General features: G+C 46.2%; 2 protein-coding genes across 2 annotated transcripts in view; both read right to left on the bottom strand.

Moving 5' to 3' along the window:
* Window positions 1–17028, bottom strand: part of RABGAP1 (RAB GTPase activating protein 1) — a 56786-nt gene that overhangs the window by 23885 nt on the left and 15873 nt on the right. Inside the window, exons 10-13 of the mRNA XM_082067751.1 lie at window positions 16646–16815; window positions 13794–13968; window positions 12680–12773; window positions 10408–10558 (exon numbers count right to left, since the gene is read on the bottom strand). Coding sequence (XP_081923877.1) covers window positions 10408–10558; window positions 12680–12773; window positions 13794–13968; window positions 16646–16815 — 590 coding nt within the window. The remainder of the gene's footprint in view (window positions 1–10407; window positions 10559–12679; window positions 12774–13793; window positions 13969–16645; window positions 16816–17028) is intronic.
* GPR21 (G protein-coupled receptor 21) lies at window positions 1341–3983 on the bottom strand. Its single transcript, XM_082067728.1, has 2 exons — window positions 3942–3983; window positions 1341–3577 (listed from the first exon to the last, which is right to left on the bottom strand). The coding sequence occupies exon 2, from the start codon at window positions 3211–3213 to the stop codon at window positions 2167–2169; it is 1047 nt and encodes a 348-aa protein (XP_081923854.1). The 5' UTR covers window positions 3214–3577; window positions 3942–3983; the 3' UTR covers window positions 1341–2166.

The following is a 17028-nucleotide window of genomic DNA, read 5'->3' as shown; positions in this document are numbered from 1 at the left end:
CCTGAGAGGCTGTTCCAAAAATACCACACACAGAGGCTTTGATATTAGTGACTAAAAGCCTTAAACTGTTCCCCAAAGCCCAACTTTGCCATAATACCCACAGAACCCTTGAGAACAATTAGGCAGCCGATGTGCTGTGGGCTTATTACACCGTTTAGCAGTGACTCACCCCCCCGGCTGTTGTGTCTCTCAAAGTCGCGATGCAGGAGCTCTGCAGAACAAGCCTCCCGTGCCGCGGCCGGGCAGGACGGCAGCGGCAGCCCCGGCCCCGGCAGCCCCGGCCCCGCTCTGCTTTAGTGCGGCAGGTAACACGAAACGTCCTCCTGAAGGCTTCGGGGTTTAGATACTTTTGTTCTTAAAATTTCAGATGAACTAAGGAGGAACTTGAGAGGTTTCAACTATGGATGAAGTAAATGGAAAGCAGACTGAGATATGACTTAGACGTGCCCTGTAACGGGGCTCTCAAACCAAAACTGGGCAGCAAGAGTGGGGGTTCTGCCCCGTCCTCCCCAGGAACAGGAATCCTGGGGGGCAAAGCCCGCAGACAGAGCACAGGGGAGGGAACGGCTGTGCTCGCGGCAGGGACAGCGGAGAGTACAGGAAAGAGGATGATCTTGATCTCTAACAGTAGACCTGAAACCATTTAACAAGCGTCTTCCCTTTGGCCAAGAGAATTACCCCAATTCTAAAAAACCTCAAACTACTCTTCCCTAGTATTTCTGCATTCCTAATTCTGCGAGAATCCCCCTGTACCAGTGTAAAACCTGCTCTGGGAGCAGAGCTGGGGTGCGAGGACCCCCCGGCACCAGGGGCGGGGAGAGCAGACGATGCAGACTGTAATCCATCCGTACGGAAACACACGGTTCACTTTCATTTTCCAAACAAGGCATCAGTAAAAGGATATTCTTTAGGAAAACTAAGCAATTTGAGGGCCATACTGCCTTCTTAACAGCATTACAGTACTCAAAAAATATTCCATCTAAGCTAGCTTGAAAAAGCTGCGGTCAATGAGATTTTGTTTCTCAGATCCTGCCTCTGACCGGTTAGATACGCGTTTGCCAATGGGATTTAGCTCCTGCTATATTCGAACCATCTTTAATCCCATGAAGGCTGAAGAAAAATGTCGCTGATTTAGCTCTGTGCACTTATGAATAACTCAAATACTACAGTTAAATTTACAACATAGTTCCCTTAGCTGTTTAGAAGACAATTGTTTTCTTTCCTTTCCCCTTAAGTTCCAGTATGTAAAATATCAGAAGAATTTAGATTAAAAAAAAAAAAAGGGACATGTTATTTTTAAAGTTGTTCTTGAGAAAATTTCCACATACAAAACCGTGGCATTTCTCCACTGGTTGGAGAATAATTTTCACATGTTGGCATCATCCTTGAGTAGCTGCCACAACTCTGGTATCATAAAGCAACATATATTTTCTCTTAGCTTATCAAAACACATTTTATTTAACTGCTAAATTTGGTCTGATGCAGGTTTTTCTTGTAACTTCACAACAAACAGGCGCATGCAGACGCCAGGCTCATCGCACACGCGCGTCCCCAGCGGGCGCGCAGCCGGATCGGTGCTGAGCGTGCAGCCGCTCAGGTCACAGCGCTGCGCTCACGGCTCAGGGAAACTCTGCGCTCACACTAAAACGTTCACATTGTTCACTACTGCTCTAGAAGTCCTGTCTAGGTAGCACTGGAAAACAAATTGTTTGGCCCCTTCTGTACAACGCTGGAACATTGTGTCAATATACTTTGGCATATATTAAAAAAATCCCTGTAATATACCATATACTGTGACATTTCCACTTCAGCTCTATCATTTGCATGTGAAGCACGAATCTCAAAAGAACCTAGTAAAGCTGTAAGAAAGACTACATTTTGCCGAAGCTCTCAGACACCCACTCCATTCAGTCACACCAGCTGGAGAGGTAAGTGTCAAGATACAGCTTTATTCTTAAAAATGCACATGGAGGTGAAACTCCACAGCCTCCTCCACAGCAATAACCTTTTGAAGTGAAACCACAATGATATGTGCTCCTGATTCTTCTATGTCAGCAGCATTTCTCATAAACCTTTTTGCAAATCTGGACATCTTAAAATCATAATTAACTTATTTTGCAATTTACAGAATTGTCCCTGCACTTCCCAGTCCAGCTGATAGGAGTCTTAGACATGACATCCATTGGAAGATCTTTTGCTCCTAGAGGTAGAGGAGTCCTTAGCCACCCTCTGTCTAGCGCAAGAGGCACAAATAGCCCCCGAGAGACGCTTAAGCCCCTTCTGAAAGACACTGTTGGAGAGACTATAAATAACACAGTTGCAGAAACTGTTGCTAATGGCAAGCCAAGTGGTCAAGAAGGACGCGATGCGGTTACTATAGACATTGGAGCTCTCCAGCAGAAAATAGATGATGTAGGGCAACCAGAGGATGTAGAAGACACTGGTGATGCGGAAGAGAACCATGGCATAGCGCTTGTCCGGGCAGGGCTGCGCCTCCCCGGCCTCCCCGTCCTGAGAGCTGAAGCGCACCCGCCTCTCGTTGATCTCCTTGGTGTGCTGCTGGCAGATGCGGAAGATGTTGAAGTACGTGAAGCAGACGATGAAAGCGGCTGGGGCATAGAGCATCACCACAATGAAGAGGGTGAAATAGGGGTCGGTGTTCCAGGAACTGGCACACCACTGAAACACATCCCCGTGATATCCAGGCTTTCCCCAGCGAAAGGAGGGGAGGAAGACCAGGCAGGAGTACAGCCAAATGATCAGTATGCAGATCCGAAGTCTCCATGGGGTGACGAGCGTGTTGTAGGTCAGCGGCTTCGTGATGGCGATGTATCTGTCAATACTAATGCACGCTAAAGAGGCCATGGAGACGCTCTTCAGCACCGATACCACATAACCAAAGATTTGGCAAACCAAGGACTCACTTAAAACAATAGGGTAGTGCAGCAGAGACAAAGAAGGCACCAGACAGCTCACGCCCACCAGGAGGTCAGCATACGCCATAGTCTGGATGAAGTAGCTGGTGGTGTGGTGGTTCAGCAGAGGTGCACAGTGAAAGACAAATATCACAATAATGTTGCCCGAAATAATCAGGACCATGAGGAACACAATAATAACCACTTCCAGGAGGCAAAAATTGATGGTCTCCAAATAGCTAATGGCCAGGAGACAGAACGGCCGGCCACTCTGGTTGCCAACCAAAGAGGAGTTCATCTTGAGCACTGCAGTGATCTCTTTACTTCATGCTCCTGCCTGCTGCCTGCAGCCACTCCAGGCAGCTGCTGTCATTGCGGCTGGTGCTGTGTGTGTAGCAATGTCAAAACCAGAGCTCCGGTCCCCAGGGCCGCTCCAGATGCTGCTGCTGTGCATTGTCTGCAGCACAATTCCCCTTTAAATCCGGCTCCCCGCCGCCACCGCTGCACCGGGACCCGGCAGCCGTCATGTCAGCAACTTCGCACCCGGCACAGGGCTGATATTCAAGCCCCCTGGGTGGGCTGCCTCGTCAAGGAGGGAAGAGGGGTTGGGGGAAGAGGGAGAAGGAACCTTCACCGAGCCAGGACGAGAGTCCTCCCAAACGCTGACAGAAGAGAAGGGGAAAGTGTTTTACAGAACCGCCTCTCCTCCCTCTCTCACCTCCATCCCCACGCCCTGCTCAGCGCTCCCCGCCGCTGCCCCCGCTCCCGCCGGCTCCGGCTGCGCCGCCTCCCCCGCTCTCGGCGCGGGGCAGCGCGGGGAGGTTTTCCGGGCGAAAAGCCCCGCCGCCGGCCATCCATGCGGAGGGATGCGCGGCGGGGAAGGGGTCCAGCCCTCCTCTCCTGGCTCCATTTTGCACGACGCTTTTGTTCGCCGCCTCTCCCGGCCCGCGCCGCTCCGGCCCCCCGGCCGCCCCGCCGCCCCCGCCCGGCCCGGGGCGCGGCCCGGCCCCGCCGCCCGGCCCCTACCTGCCGCGGGGGAACAAAAGCCCGGGAGCATCCTCGGCCGAGCGCCGGCACGGGCGGCGTGTGCTCCGGCCGCGGCGATGCGGAGCCGGGGGGAGGGGACGGCGGGAGGAAGGGGAGGGAGGCGGGCAGGAGCGCGGGGGAGGGCGCGGCGCGGCGGGGACCCGGCGGGGAGCGGGGCCGCAGCCCCCGGCCGGCAGCGGCAGCGCCCGAACGCGGGTTCCGCGCACGGCGCCCTGGGGGCCGATCTCCCCGGGGGCCGATGGCGGTAGGTGCCTCACCCGGCGCGACCCCGGGAAAACAAAGGGGCTCCCGGCGCTCCCGGCGGGCAGCCCTGCCCTGGCACAGCCCGGCCCTGCAGACAGACACACACCCACGCCCTGCTCCTGCAGACAGACAGACAGACACCCACCGCACCCCGGCTCCTCCTCTCAGCACCTGTCTGCGCGGCAAATGACAACCGGACGGAGCAAGGACGGGAATTTAAACATTTAGTCATCGTTTAAGGCTTTTCCATCCAAGCCCGTTTGGGAAATACTTATTCTGGAATACGGGTGTCTTTATTCCAGGTGTAGTGTGTGGTGTTTAGGAGACACCCGAAACCAAGGGCAAAGCTGAGAACTGCGTCCCAGCAGTAATCCAGACGTTGGCCAGGCGGGTGAGCGCCTCCCGTGTACACACACACGGGACGCAAAGGCATCGCCATCCCCGACAGTCCCGGCACAGCCTACACCAGGACAGACTAGAAAACACGACGTTCAGAGAACAAACATGCGATTCACAACACAGCGCCTAACCTTGTATTCACACCGTAAGCTAATACCATCACGCGTATTTAACCAGAAAAACCTCTCTGATGCATCCCAGGTGAAGATGGCAGCACAGGATCCTCATATCTTGCTTGTCAAGAGAGCCTGACTCACTTGACATGCTGGAAAACACCTTTCCATGGTATGTGGAAGCTCATTCTCCAACTGACATTCCAGACTTCTCCACAGCCCAGGACAGGCCCATCGCTACGGGAACTGGTCCTTGAACCATCCAAACCAGTAAGAGACTGCAGGAAGGCTCTTCAGCAATTAACCTCCTTTTGTTAAAAATGAAAGCGCACAACTGGCGTCCCTACAAGCAAGTCCAGACACTGAATTCAACCTATACCAACAGACCCAAGGGTTCAGTCAAGCTAAGTGAAACATTTTGTGGGATACCTAATGAGAAATGAAGTGCAGGCAAAAGGACGGATCCCACAGCAATCACACTGCAACGCTAGGGATTTTAGCTGGCATGGAGTTAAAAAAAATACACTAGTGTTGGTCCAAAATCTCTGCTGGACAACAGCATGACTTGGCAGATTTTTAGTTATTCTCATGCAAAAGCCTGAGAACAAAAGCTTGTTTATTCTGCCCTATCTTTACCCCTCAAAGATCCCCTCACTATCATACTTCAGTTTTGTTATAATTCATGGTGTTCCTGATTGTGGCAATGGAAGTACGAGAACTGTAGCTAGGAAACAAACTTTGAATTAAATTTAGGGAAGGGTATTGTGGTTATACAGAAAACAAGCTATGATTGAATCATTGCAGGAAAAACGATCTACCTTTCCAAAGCAGAGAATGACTTACATACCAATTGATTCAAATAGTATTTCTGGATCCTTAGGCATGAACAGACACATTATAAACATCTTTACGAAAATAACATACATTGATATTTAAGTGTATCATAGATATAAAACCAAGGTGGTATTGGAAATAGCGAGAATGACCAGAATAATATCTAGCTGCTGAAATTTTGAAGCAAAAGATGCATCAAGACTCCTCACTGGTTCGATCTTTATTACAAGATTAACTTGTACCCAGCTGACAGGTATTTCTGTAGGAGAGACGGGCTGTTTTTTCCTTTAACTGACATTCTATTGTTTCTCCAAAGCTGGGAGTGTTAACTATTCAACGTTCATGCCAACTTGTCCTGCTTGCTCCAAACACCCACCAAAGCAGCGATGCCTCCGGTAATTCTCCCTGCGCCAGAGCCCGGACCGATGTGGCCCAAGGGCGCGAAACTGAACCGGGAGGTGACTGGAGACGGACTCACCATCTCTTCGGCCAAGCGCCACCAGGTGAACCACCGGACATGAAACCGCCTGGTTCAGGTGGTTGAGGGCTGTGAGACACTGAAAATATTTCCGTGTCGCAGAGACTTCTCCCACTTATACAATAAAACCTCATCTAAGACTTTGAAAAGTATTCAAGAAATCGTTCAAAGTTACAATGAGAACTCTTGGGAAACCTACTGCTTGCAGAAGATAATTAAACTTTTATCACCACGTGATCGAAACTAATCAAACAAGGGATGTCGAGGTTCAAGCACATCGACAGCACAGCTACACCATCCTTCCTACACCGGGATTCACGGATGGACAGCAGGTTCCATTTCAGTTGATTGTACACAATCATGGCTCTTTGTACTCCTGAAAATTAAATGTATTCTTCTTAATTTATATGAACATATGGAAATGTGATTGTGATAGAAGTGGAAAATACGTGTTAACCACCCACAGCTAAAGCATTGTTACATTTTATGCTGCTGATGAAGCAACACATTCCATCAAATAATGGTAGTGACATTTTAATCTATTTCTTCATTAAAAACTAGTATCATTTGCACCAAGCCAGATGAGTATATTTGGTAGAGCTTCTGTGTACTGTATCCTCCGCTCGGGGAGACACAACAGTGGGAAGATGAGGAAGTGGGCAGCAAGAGTCTTGCTATAAGCAAAACTGGAGCAAATTAATTTCTTAGCAGGCCCACAGTCTCTACCAGAAACGGTGACCCCAGGGCAACATTCCAGGATACTCCTGCCGCCACCGGATTACTTTATTTTATTTGTGCCACAAGATGTATGTCCCTCTCATGTCATAATTTGCTTAATATAGTGCATTTATCTGGCACAACAGTTTGTATTTTTTTTCTCCTTTCAACATTACTTCCTCCCACACAGACCTATAGCTAAAACCTTTTATTTTCTCCTCAATATTGTAAATGTCAGGCTCCTAAAATGTTGGTGTTATGAAGTGCTCCTCCGCTGAGATCGCCACTGATCTGAGAGATTGCATTGAACCTTTTGTAAAACCTCGTCTGAAAAGTGGCTACTGTCTATTTTGCTTTGTATCCTGGTTTTCTGAGGGGTTGCTTTTGTTTTTTGGGTTTTTTTTTTGTGTGTGTTTTTTGCTGTTTGTTTTGTTGGGGTTTTTTTAAGCCGTGTGGCTTGCTTCACAAGTTTTCTACTCCACAATGCTTTCCATCATTAAGTATTTTCCTGCAGGTGCCCGTTAATACCTTGCCCGAGTCCCCTTGTCTCTCCTCCCGCCTCTGAGAGGCTGGAAGCCTGAAGATTTACAGCCATAACCATGATTGCCAAAGTCCTACCGGGAGCAGATGCCTCTCAAAGGGATTGTCTAGATCGTTTTACCTAGAGTTTGCTTTCTGTCCCCAGTAGGGACATGACCTTAATTCATCGGGCTGGCTTTCAGCCACACTCCCCAGCACGAGCGCGGCAATCTGGAGCTGCTGAAAGCTTTATTACTGCACACAGATGGTGTGCAAATTCTCAGAAGTAATTTGTGGAAGCACTACAATGGTGAAATTTAGACACTACTACAATAACAAAAGCACAGAGTATAAAAAACCCAGCTCATGTTTAGCAAAGAAATAAGGAGCAAATAATTAATACTGTCATGATGACTAGAATGCAATGTGCACACCTTGAGGTGCAAGTCAGATTCAAGAAGAGACCCAGACACAGCATTCAGTGGCAGAACACAACAAAAGATGTTTCCTTTTCAATCATTCAGTAGCCACACATCAACGGTACATAAGGAACTACCCGTGCAGCAGGTAATTTGCAAAAGAAAGCAAAACCTACAGATGTGCCGAGCACCCGGGGCCAGAACTGCACAGGGAGGCAAACACCACAAGAAATCCTGGGGCTCCTGCATCCACCGCCCTGCTCACAAGGGAGAAGAATCCCTGGAAGAGGCCAGAAGCGTTCGAAGCAGCTGCCACCACAGACCCTTATTAATTTGGGACTGTGCTGCCACACGGAGTCACGAAAAGCCTGACGGAAATTAAATGCAGCTACAGGAACAGAGGTCAATGTGAAGAGAGCAGGGGCGCTGGAGCAGGGGCGCTCAACCCGCCTTCGCGGCATCGCCTGCACTGGAGAGCAAAGGTTCTGCACCCACCGCTGTGCTGCTGCACTACGGCACAGCAGCTCTCACACAAACCATCCTCAACGCTTGGTAACGCACATCACTGCTCGCTTGCCAGAGATGAACGTGGATTACTGACAAGCAAAACCATGGTGAAGCATTACAAGGATGGCAAAGCAATATATTGCAAGAGACCCTTGCCTTCACACAACTAACAAATATTTTTTCCCCAGACATGTTTACTCCCGCATTGCTGCATACTGACTATAACTGAGCTGGTGTTTTCAGAGCAGTAAGAGTCACATTAGAACTACTAAATTGTCAAAAAAATCTATAAAAGGCAAGAAAATTTAATAAATGAAGGCCAAAGGACAATCCAGACTTCTTTTCCTGTTAGCATATGCTATATACAATGGGTCTGCAAACGTTTCCTGGGTCTTGAATTCAAGTTCCCATCAGCCTCACAAATAATTGTGTATTCTTTGCCTATTTGCATCTTTCTTACTTCCACACCGATAACCTTTTTTGAAACCTCACGCTTGTTCCGCTGCCTGCAATTGAAGAAATCACAGTTCCACTGCAAACCAACCAGAGACTTCCCTCCCAGCACCCATCTGCCCGTCTGCAGAGACGTTCGGGTGCCGTTGCCATTTCAGTCACAACAAGGCCGGCAGCCTCAACAATGGGCTAAGAGGTGCGTCCAGGTTTAGGAGACAGCATCTTCCTGAGCTGGTTGCTGCCGCAGGCGGGCAGTCCAGCACACGCCTCGGCTGAGAACGCTCATTCAGTGCTCGTTTTCTTTCCCTGTTTTACTCCATCATTAGTGTCGGTGCTGGCGAGCACCGGGGCGGCCGGTCCTGTGCAGAACACGGCGCTGGCCAGCCCGCCTGCCTGCCGCTGCCTCTCCAGAGCTGCTCCCAGTACATTAGATCCAGGTTGTTTCCTTTGTCTCTGCCAAATGCAAACGAGTGGAAAGGTTTCACAGATTTAAAAATGAATCGTTACACGATGCCTTTCTAGCTCACAAATAGTAGCAGTATGTGTCACCAACTGTGCCACAAAGAGATCATCTTTTCCATTCTGATACCAAAACACTGAAACAGAGGAACAAGTGACACTGTCAGCGACTCACTAGGCAATTAAAACAACACAACAGGAGTAACTGTGATACACTCCTTGCCAGAGCACTCAACCTCCACATTATTTGTATGATTTATTCGCCATAAAATCCAAGTTACAGCTCTACAACACATGTAACACCACGAAGAAATTCAGATCAAGTTTCTTCTATATTCAATAAGTGTGTGAAAGTACTTATGGCAAAACATTTTTAGCTAATCTAACATGATTCATTCAAATCACGTAGGATCCTTCCTGCATGATTCCAGCAGGAACAGAGTTTAATTTCAGAAGCCCTCTTGCCCACAAAATAAGGTCTTTAATTGCTCCTTACGAATCTGTGCCATCAGAACACAGATACATAAAGGCTGATTCAGTTGTTCTGCCTTTTTAACTGGTGAATAATTAATTTCTGTTATATTTGTACTAAAGTTGCATCATTAATAATTTCTAATATAGTCCTTCTAGACTTGCATGTTTGATGAAAGCACTAAAATACAACATACCTATAATGGTCAAATCCAAATTAACAGATTGGTTTTCTGATTAAGGGAGGGACATTTCGTGACCCATTTGTTCCTCTAGAACTTTGAGAAACACCGAATGATGTCTGTATATATATTATTTTCTTTTCCTATGTTACTGAGGTCGGCATTCAACATAAGTTAAAAAGCTGCTGTCTAGAGCAAAAATGTCCAAAGTGTTCTGTTTTTTCTATCAAAAAAGGCTGCGATTTTAACTGGCGTTGGATTTTTAGCATAAATGTTAAGACAATACAGCAAAATTCAGCTTTCATTCAGGAAATCCAAACAAGCAAAGGAAATGAGCTCCCTGAATCTCTGTTAATTATGAAAGCAATTAATAGAATACTAATTTTTGACAAACTAACTCGGAACTCATCTGAGCAAAACAGAATCAGGACTACTAAAAAGAAAGCACTCTAAATAGAGATAATGCCACCAGCAGCCCTGCGTGTGAGGGCTTTTTGTTGACGAGGGGACTGAATTCTCCTCGCTACCTGATCCTCTGTATGGAGATACGCTCAGGAGCGTTCCAGCGCGAGGGTACACGCCCCCAGGCCTCTGTGCTTTCGTTCCTTCAGATGTGCGTGGGGGGAAAGAGGTGAAAAACAGGCACTGTACCTTGGTGATGAGGATGCGGTACTTCTCCACCAGGTGGTCGTTGTTGTGACACCCCGCCAGCAGCTGCCAGACCTCCCCCCGCAGCGCCTCGGGGACCCCGCTCCGCACCAGCGCCGACAGCGGCTTCGGCCGCACGCTCAGGTTGAGGTGCCTGCGTGTGCGTAAAGGGACCGTTACTATCAACCAAACACAAATAACCGAGTACATGAGCAACGACTGACGTGTACCATCAGACATGTCAAATGACAGGAATTTCAAGACAGTCCATATGTTGCCAGATTAAGTGAAATTCAAGTTATGAAATAAAACAGATTTGGAGAAGCACTTTCCAAACGCTTTCCTTGATTCCTATTACATTTAAATATAATATAAACATATGTTATGAACCGCTCAACGAACCAAAACACTGCACAAAACCGGAGGACAGATCCCACACTGTGTAAGATCGCAGGCTCAAACTGCACCGAACCGAGAATATGTGCAGCAGCGTGTTCTGCTCTGCAGAGCCACAGCCAAGGGACCTCCGGGGAGAGGACAGAAAGCAGGACGCAGAGTGACGGATCTCACGTGGTTATTCAGCTAAGGCCAATAAAACTTCTTTGCCTTTGTGTCAGATCAGAGTAAGCACAACAGTAATTCAAATGAATACAGACAGGATCTGCATGGCCGTAGACTAAAAGCCACACACTTCCAGGTTCTTCCAAACTATTTTGAAAGGAGAAAAATTGTGTGACTCAGCAGTTAGGAAACACGAGCCAAATATTATTTAGAAATCACAAAATACCAATGCATGTTTAATTGCTATAAAAATCTAATTACAGGATTCTAAAAACCTAGCATAAGACTACGTGAACTCTGATCTTTATGATTTTGAATCCTCTTATGTTAAAACCTCAAGGATCATTACTTCCAAATACTGGGGTTTAGTTAAGAAGGAAAGCCCTTTAACACCTATTGGAGCCGGTGCCAGCAGCAGCGCTCGGTACCCGCTCAGGGCTGCCAGAACACCGCATGCAGTCAGGCGGCTTCGTTGTCTTTGAGCCCTCAGAAGAATTACAAACAAATTCAGGTTCAACGAGACCCTCTCACAGCAGCAGATGCACAGAGCTCATCTGCTCAAGGTGTTTCTACACGTCCAGGAGACGAAGGGATCATATCTCGTTTGCCCACAGCCTTCCCCTGCTTACGGACTGTCCATTGCTGATGGTCACTCTCCCAGCAAATTAGCTCAATATATTCGTGCAAAAGTACTTATTCAAATCAGTACTAAGTAATTATGGAAAAAAATAATGTGAAATTGTTATAACTTTAAATTAAAGAGAATCCTGTTTAAGTGGTCACATCAATACTTTTCGTCTAAAGTGCATAACTTATTCTAATCTCTGCTGTCCTGTGCCTCAGAGCTTCGATTTGCTGTACAGCCCTTGCCCTGCTTCTCAGCGACACAAGGAAGCAGAAGGCAGCACCTAAAGCCAGAGTGGGGATGGAGCACGTCTGAGCTCCATCTGATGTGGTGCCTGTCAGCCCCCTTCGGGGAAAAAAAGAGTAAACTAAAAACCAACTGAATTTCACAATAATCAGCATCAGTTTCTTAGAACGGCTCAGGCTACTTCAAGATGAACAAAAGATCCTTCATGAAAGGAGGACAGGTGTTGCATTAGCAACTTGACTGGCAAGAAACGCTTTTCTTGTAAATTGGCATTTTCTAGGAAAAAACCAGAAGAGCCCATGTTCTTCCTTCTTGGCAGGCTCCGCAGCATCTTCCTGCAGGGGAGGAAAAGCATCTTTGCTATCCAAGTACAAATCTCCCACATTCTTAAGCTACAGTGCCTAAGACATGACAGCTGCAGGAAAAACTGGCTGGGAAGTACATCAGAATTACAAAGAGGACTGGAAGTGATCTGTGCAAAATAAAGACAAAGGAAGGGATGCCTTTTTTTATGCTACTTGGATTAGGTTTTTCTTTAACAAAAATCCCAGTGAAACTCAGAGATGAGTAAAATATTCATTTTAAGAGAGAACCACCTAAAGAGACAGCATACGTGAATTTTTATACGGTATTTAAACTTGCACTCAAAACTGAAAATATTTCAAACACTCCCTGAATAAATCAGAAAACGTGAAGCCAGTGAATAAGGGGAGTCATGGGGATGAAAGAAGACTAAATCCATCTCAGCCGGCTTCTGGAAATAACAAAACCTCTGAGCAGAAGGAGAAAACAGACTGAGAATATTCAGAATTGTCGTTTTCAGACCGTGATTTTACCACTCACCATTTGGACAGCAGATCTCCCCACGTCTCAAGGATTTTTTCTGCGCACTCTTTGGAAACATCGCCAGAACCACTTAAGAGCGGCTCATCGTTGTCTGCCAAGAGAACAGAAGAGACGCCGTGAGCTCGGCAGCCGTCGCTCTCCAGATTCACCGTTGCTCTCCTCCGCGTGCCGTGCGTGGTGAGAGCTGCTCCTCACCCCGGCCGCAGCACTTGTGCGCTCGGCTCGGAGGAGGCAGCAGTGGCCTCTTCCCACAGTGATGGGACAAGAGACGGGAAACCAGCAGCAAGACATGAAATTCTGGTTAAAAGTCAGAAATGAAAAGTTTAGCATGAGGATGGCCAAACTGATGCAAGGGCCCAGAGAGGTTGTGGAAACTTGGTCATTGGAGATGGTCAGATTGCTAATGAATGACACCTTGCAAAGGAGTTCATTTTCAAACCAACCCTCCCCTCAAAAGGGCAATGAAAGCACAGAAGTGAACCAATTCACCCAAGGCCACATAGAAGGCCAGCAGAAAAAGTAAAAACGCAGCAACTCAAGTCGTCTGCGTTGCAGCTCAGAGCTGTAAGGCCAGGTGTTTATAAACTCAGAACTAGTCCATATTTTGGTTTAAGAGAATTTTTAAAAAGCAAGAAAAAGATCTTGAAAACACATTAAGTTCCAAGCTGGGCAGGTCCTGGTATAGTTTTATGTATTACAGATGTCTACACTCGTCTTCACTAAAACACGCTGCTTGCTTCTATTTCCAAATAATATCAGCTTCTCATTTTTACTCTCGAATGCGTTCACAGCTGCTCAGGGAGGGGCAGAAGCTACATGATAATCCCAAATTTTTAGCAGCCTCTTTTCACATTGTTCCAAATATATCACAGCAGAGGCTTTGTGAGGCCTGGGCTGAGAAAAGCACAAACTCCAAGTGTCAGACAAGGGAGAGGCTGCGCCAGGAATGCAGGGGTACCGGTTACTGAACACTCACAGAACTGGAGCAAGAAAAACAAAACCATCAACAGGCCAGATTCTGATTGGAAAGGACCCGACACATTTCATAACTACGTTATAGACTGACTGCCCTTTCTTTTGAAGCACACAGAACATGCAACCCACTTCTTACCTTCCTCTTCATCATCCTCGGGAGGAGAAGGGATCATGGAGCCCTGTGACCCCGACTGGGGCAGACGAAGAGAGGGACTTGCTGTAGTTTTTCTTCTCTCCCTTTCCGATTCGCTTTCTAGGCACACAACTTCATATAAGGTGTCCGAGTTATTCTTTCTGTCCTTTTGCTTTATCTAGGAAACAAGAAGTTCCATTTTCCTGAGAAAAGCCATACGAACACCCAGATTGCCTCCCAAGGCTCTGCCTTCTCTTCCTGGAGCAGGAGAGCTGAGAAACAGTTTGCAGCCCGTTCTACAGCGCGGACTGTTCGGTCCCCACAGCAACTCGGTGCATCCTGCACGTGCTTCTGTCCCCAGCGCCCAGAGCAGCCGCGGGCATCCTGCACCCAAAGGGCACGAAGACCTGGGACAGACGCAGCAGAAGTGGCACAGGGAGCTCATCTTTTCAACCAGAAATGGACTGGACACAAAGGCACAGATTTTTGTAAAGCTGTAAATGCACCTGTCCAACAAATGGTCTAAGAGAGGAAGGTTCCTCAAGACGAAATAACTCTGCCTTGTTGTAAAGATTAGCAGAAAATTAAAAGCCAAATCTTAAAAATTGTGTCTAATTTATCTCTCTAACTTCCTGGGGATACTGATGGTGGCTAAAGAAGAGTTTTAATAAAAATTGTTCATATTTATTTCTCCACCATGGCAATTGTCTTCAGGGATGTTTTCGAGTCAAGGGTATCTGTGTATACACAGCTGCAGGAACACAAACTGTTGAGTCCCGAAGACTATTATGTGGCCCTGTTTTCTCCTTAATTTTCAATGCTTTGATACCTTCCTTTCCTTTAAAGGAACATTTTCCTTTGTCAAGTGGTTCTCAAGTTTTAATACAGTACAAGGATTTAGAACATTTTTTTCATAAATGCATAAAAATAGAGAGTAGAAAAGGGAAGGTAAAAAAAGAGGGAAATGAGATTTATAATTATACTCAACACTAAGCTCCCAGTGCTCAGTTTGATCCTTTGGAGTATTGAAAATGAAGAGAAATGCATCAAACCTAAAAATGACTAAATCACTAAATGTAATCTGAGCAAGTAAAATCCTTCTGCTTTCACCATTTCCGAATAAAGAAACACTGCCAAAGTACGATAAGCCAGCTCTACAACAGCTGTATTTTTAATAGACTAATCATGAGTCCATAGAAACAGGTTTCCCTTCCAGGCTTATCAGGCAGTACATTCTATATTTGTTGCTTCCACTATGAATTTTGATAATCTTCCATTAGTAAACACTGCAAGTTGGACAACCTGACAGCGCCTGTGCAAGAAAGAGAATTAGCTGAGATAAGTCCCAAAGCCTGTGAATTTGGTCAGACAAAAGATACAGAATTAGCAAAGTAAGATAAGCTTCCTTTAAACCACCAAACAGAACAGGCACCTTTTGGAGGCTGCGGAGTATTTATAGCCCAACAGCCTTAACTGTTCGAAATCTCAATGTTCCACCTCAAAAATATCCTCCATAAAAAGGCTGATCTCATCCATGAAGAGTTTTTCCACTTTAAATTTTGAAGGAAAGTTTCCAAAATGTTTATTCATATTTTACATAAAAAATAGGTCATACACTGAAATAATGCTTAGTGAACCTCATCTTTGTTACTACCAAAATGCCATTAGTTGTGAGCACTTTAGGACAAGTGCAAAAAGAACGAAGAACAGTCTCTTATCGCACTCAAACCTCTCTAAAGAAGAGCACTTGTCAAGGCAGCAGGAGCCAATCTTGTCCCTTTGGGCTGTGCCCAGAATGACTAAACCTTGAGAGAGCCCCCACACCCACGGTGGGTTTTGCTTCTATTTCCATTGCTTTAAACACAACCCTCATTTCAGAACAATAATTCCTAAAGCAGAACGGCAGCTCCTTCAAGTACCTCATCTCTTCAGCAACACGGACCTTCAACTTTCCAGCCTTATTTTGAGACCAAGTTATTGTCTTCTCCCATTATTACAAATACCCTGGACGGGAAGCATCCTTTCCTTTTCAGCAGATTGGGTAAAACAGCAAGTTGGAGAAAACAGTTTTTTAAAAGTTCTGGGGATTTTTTGTGGTTTGCTGCATTTTTTTCCCCCGGGGTCAGCTTGGGGTATGTGTGAAACATGTTCCCAAATATGCACAAGGGGGAAAATAGACTTTCCCAAAATATATTTATTTTTCCCCTCTAATTTGAGGTGGATGTTTGCTCGTCTAAGAAAACAAGTTGGATTATTTGTCACCAGGATTATATTAAAGCCTTTTTTTTCTCTTAATCTTTAATTTTACATACTTACGCTGCTATACCCTCAAGTGAGCAGCTCTCAGCATAGCCCGAGTCTGCAGATAAATCCACCGTTCCGTTTATTGCTGTGGCTTGGCTGGAAGATCCATGAGCCACTATGTAACTTTGCAGCCTCATCAAAGCTGTCAGAATTTTCTCCGAAATGAGGACATGCAGCTTTTACAGGCACTTGAGGCCGCCGGCGGTGACCGGCATCGGGAAGGACAGCTTTCCGAAACTGAGGAGTGTGTACTGTACCTCTGAGTCAGGAGCAGGATGTTGACATATTAACATTCTATTAACGAAGGTTTTACTCACCACAGGGAGAAACACCATAGTGAAATTCTGACCCGCCAACAGGCACTAATAGCTACAATTCATCTTTACCTCCAATGCATTTATATTTATTCCGCATTATACCATAAACCTCTCAAGTCTCGAAACTATATAACTGACCATACTGCAGTTATTTTTGAACAACAGATTATCTTTGAAAAACCTCGCCAAATCCCAAATTAACCGGAGATTATTTGTTTATTTTTAAAGCGTTACCTGTTTCAATTTTAGGAAAAAATTTTCAGTAGAGCTGCGTTTGCTGAAGGGCCAGAACAATCGCTCATTAGGTGAACAAACTCTGACTTTAGTCTCCAGAATGAACCGAACAGGTTCCTGAACCTCAGTTATCACCAAATCCACAGCCGTAGTCATGAACAGCACTTTATCTAGAGAGAAAAAAGCAATGCAATAGTATTGAAGGAAATATTTGAAACACAGTTGTCCATAACCGCTTTCCTCGTAACGGGAAAGAACAGAAACTTTTTGCAGAATATAATTTTTTCACAGAATGAATCACAGAATCCCAGCATGTCAGGGGTTGGAGGGGCCCTGGAAAGCTCATCCAGTGCAATCCCCGCATGGAGCAGGAACACCCAGCT

The sequence above is a fragment of the Streptopelia decaocto genome (assembly GCF_964273445.1).
Source record: "Streptopelia decaocto genome assembly, chromosome: 17".
NCBI classification, from domain to species: Eukaryota; Metazoa; Chordata; class Aves; order Columbiformes; family Columbidae; genus Streptopelia; species Streptopelia decaocto.
Note: the sequence above shows the minus strand (reverse complement) of the source record. Positions and strands in the feature narration are given on the sequence as shown.

What these genes read in the sequence shown, in the direction of transcription:
- GPR21 (XM_082067728.1), bottom strand. Translation starts at nt 3,213, where the DNA reads ATGAACTCCTCTTTGGTTGGCAACCAGAGTGGCCGGCCGTTCTGTCTC.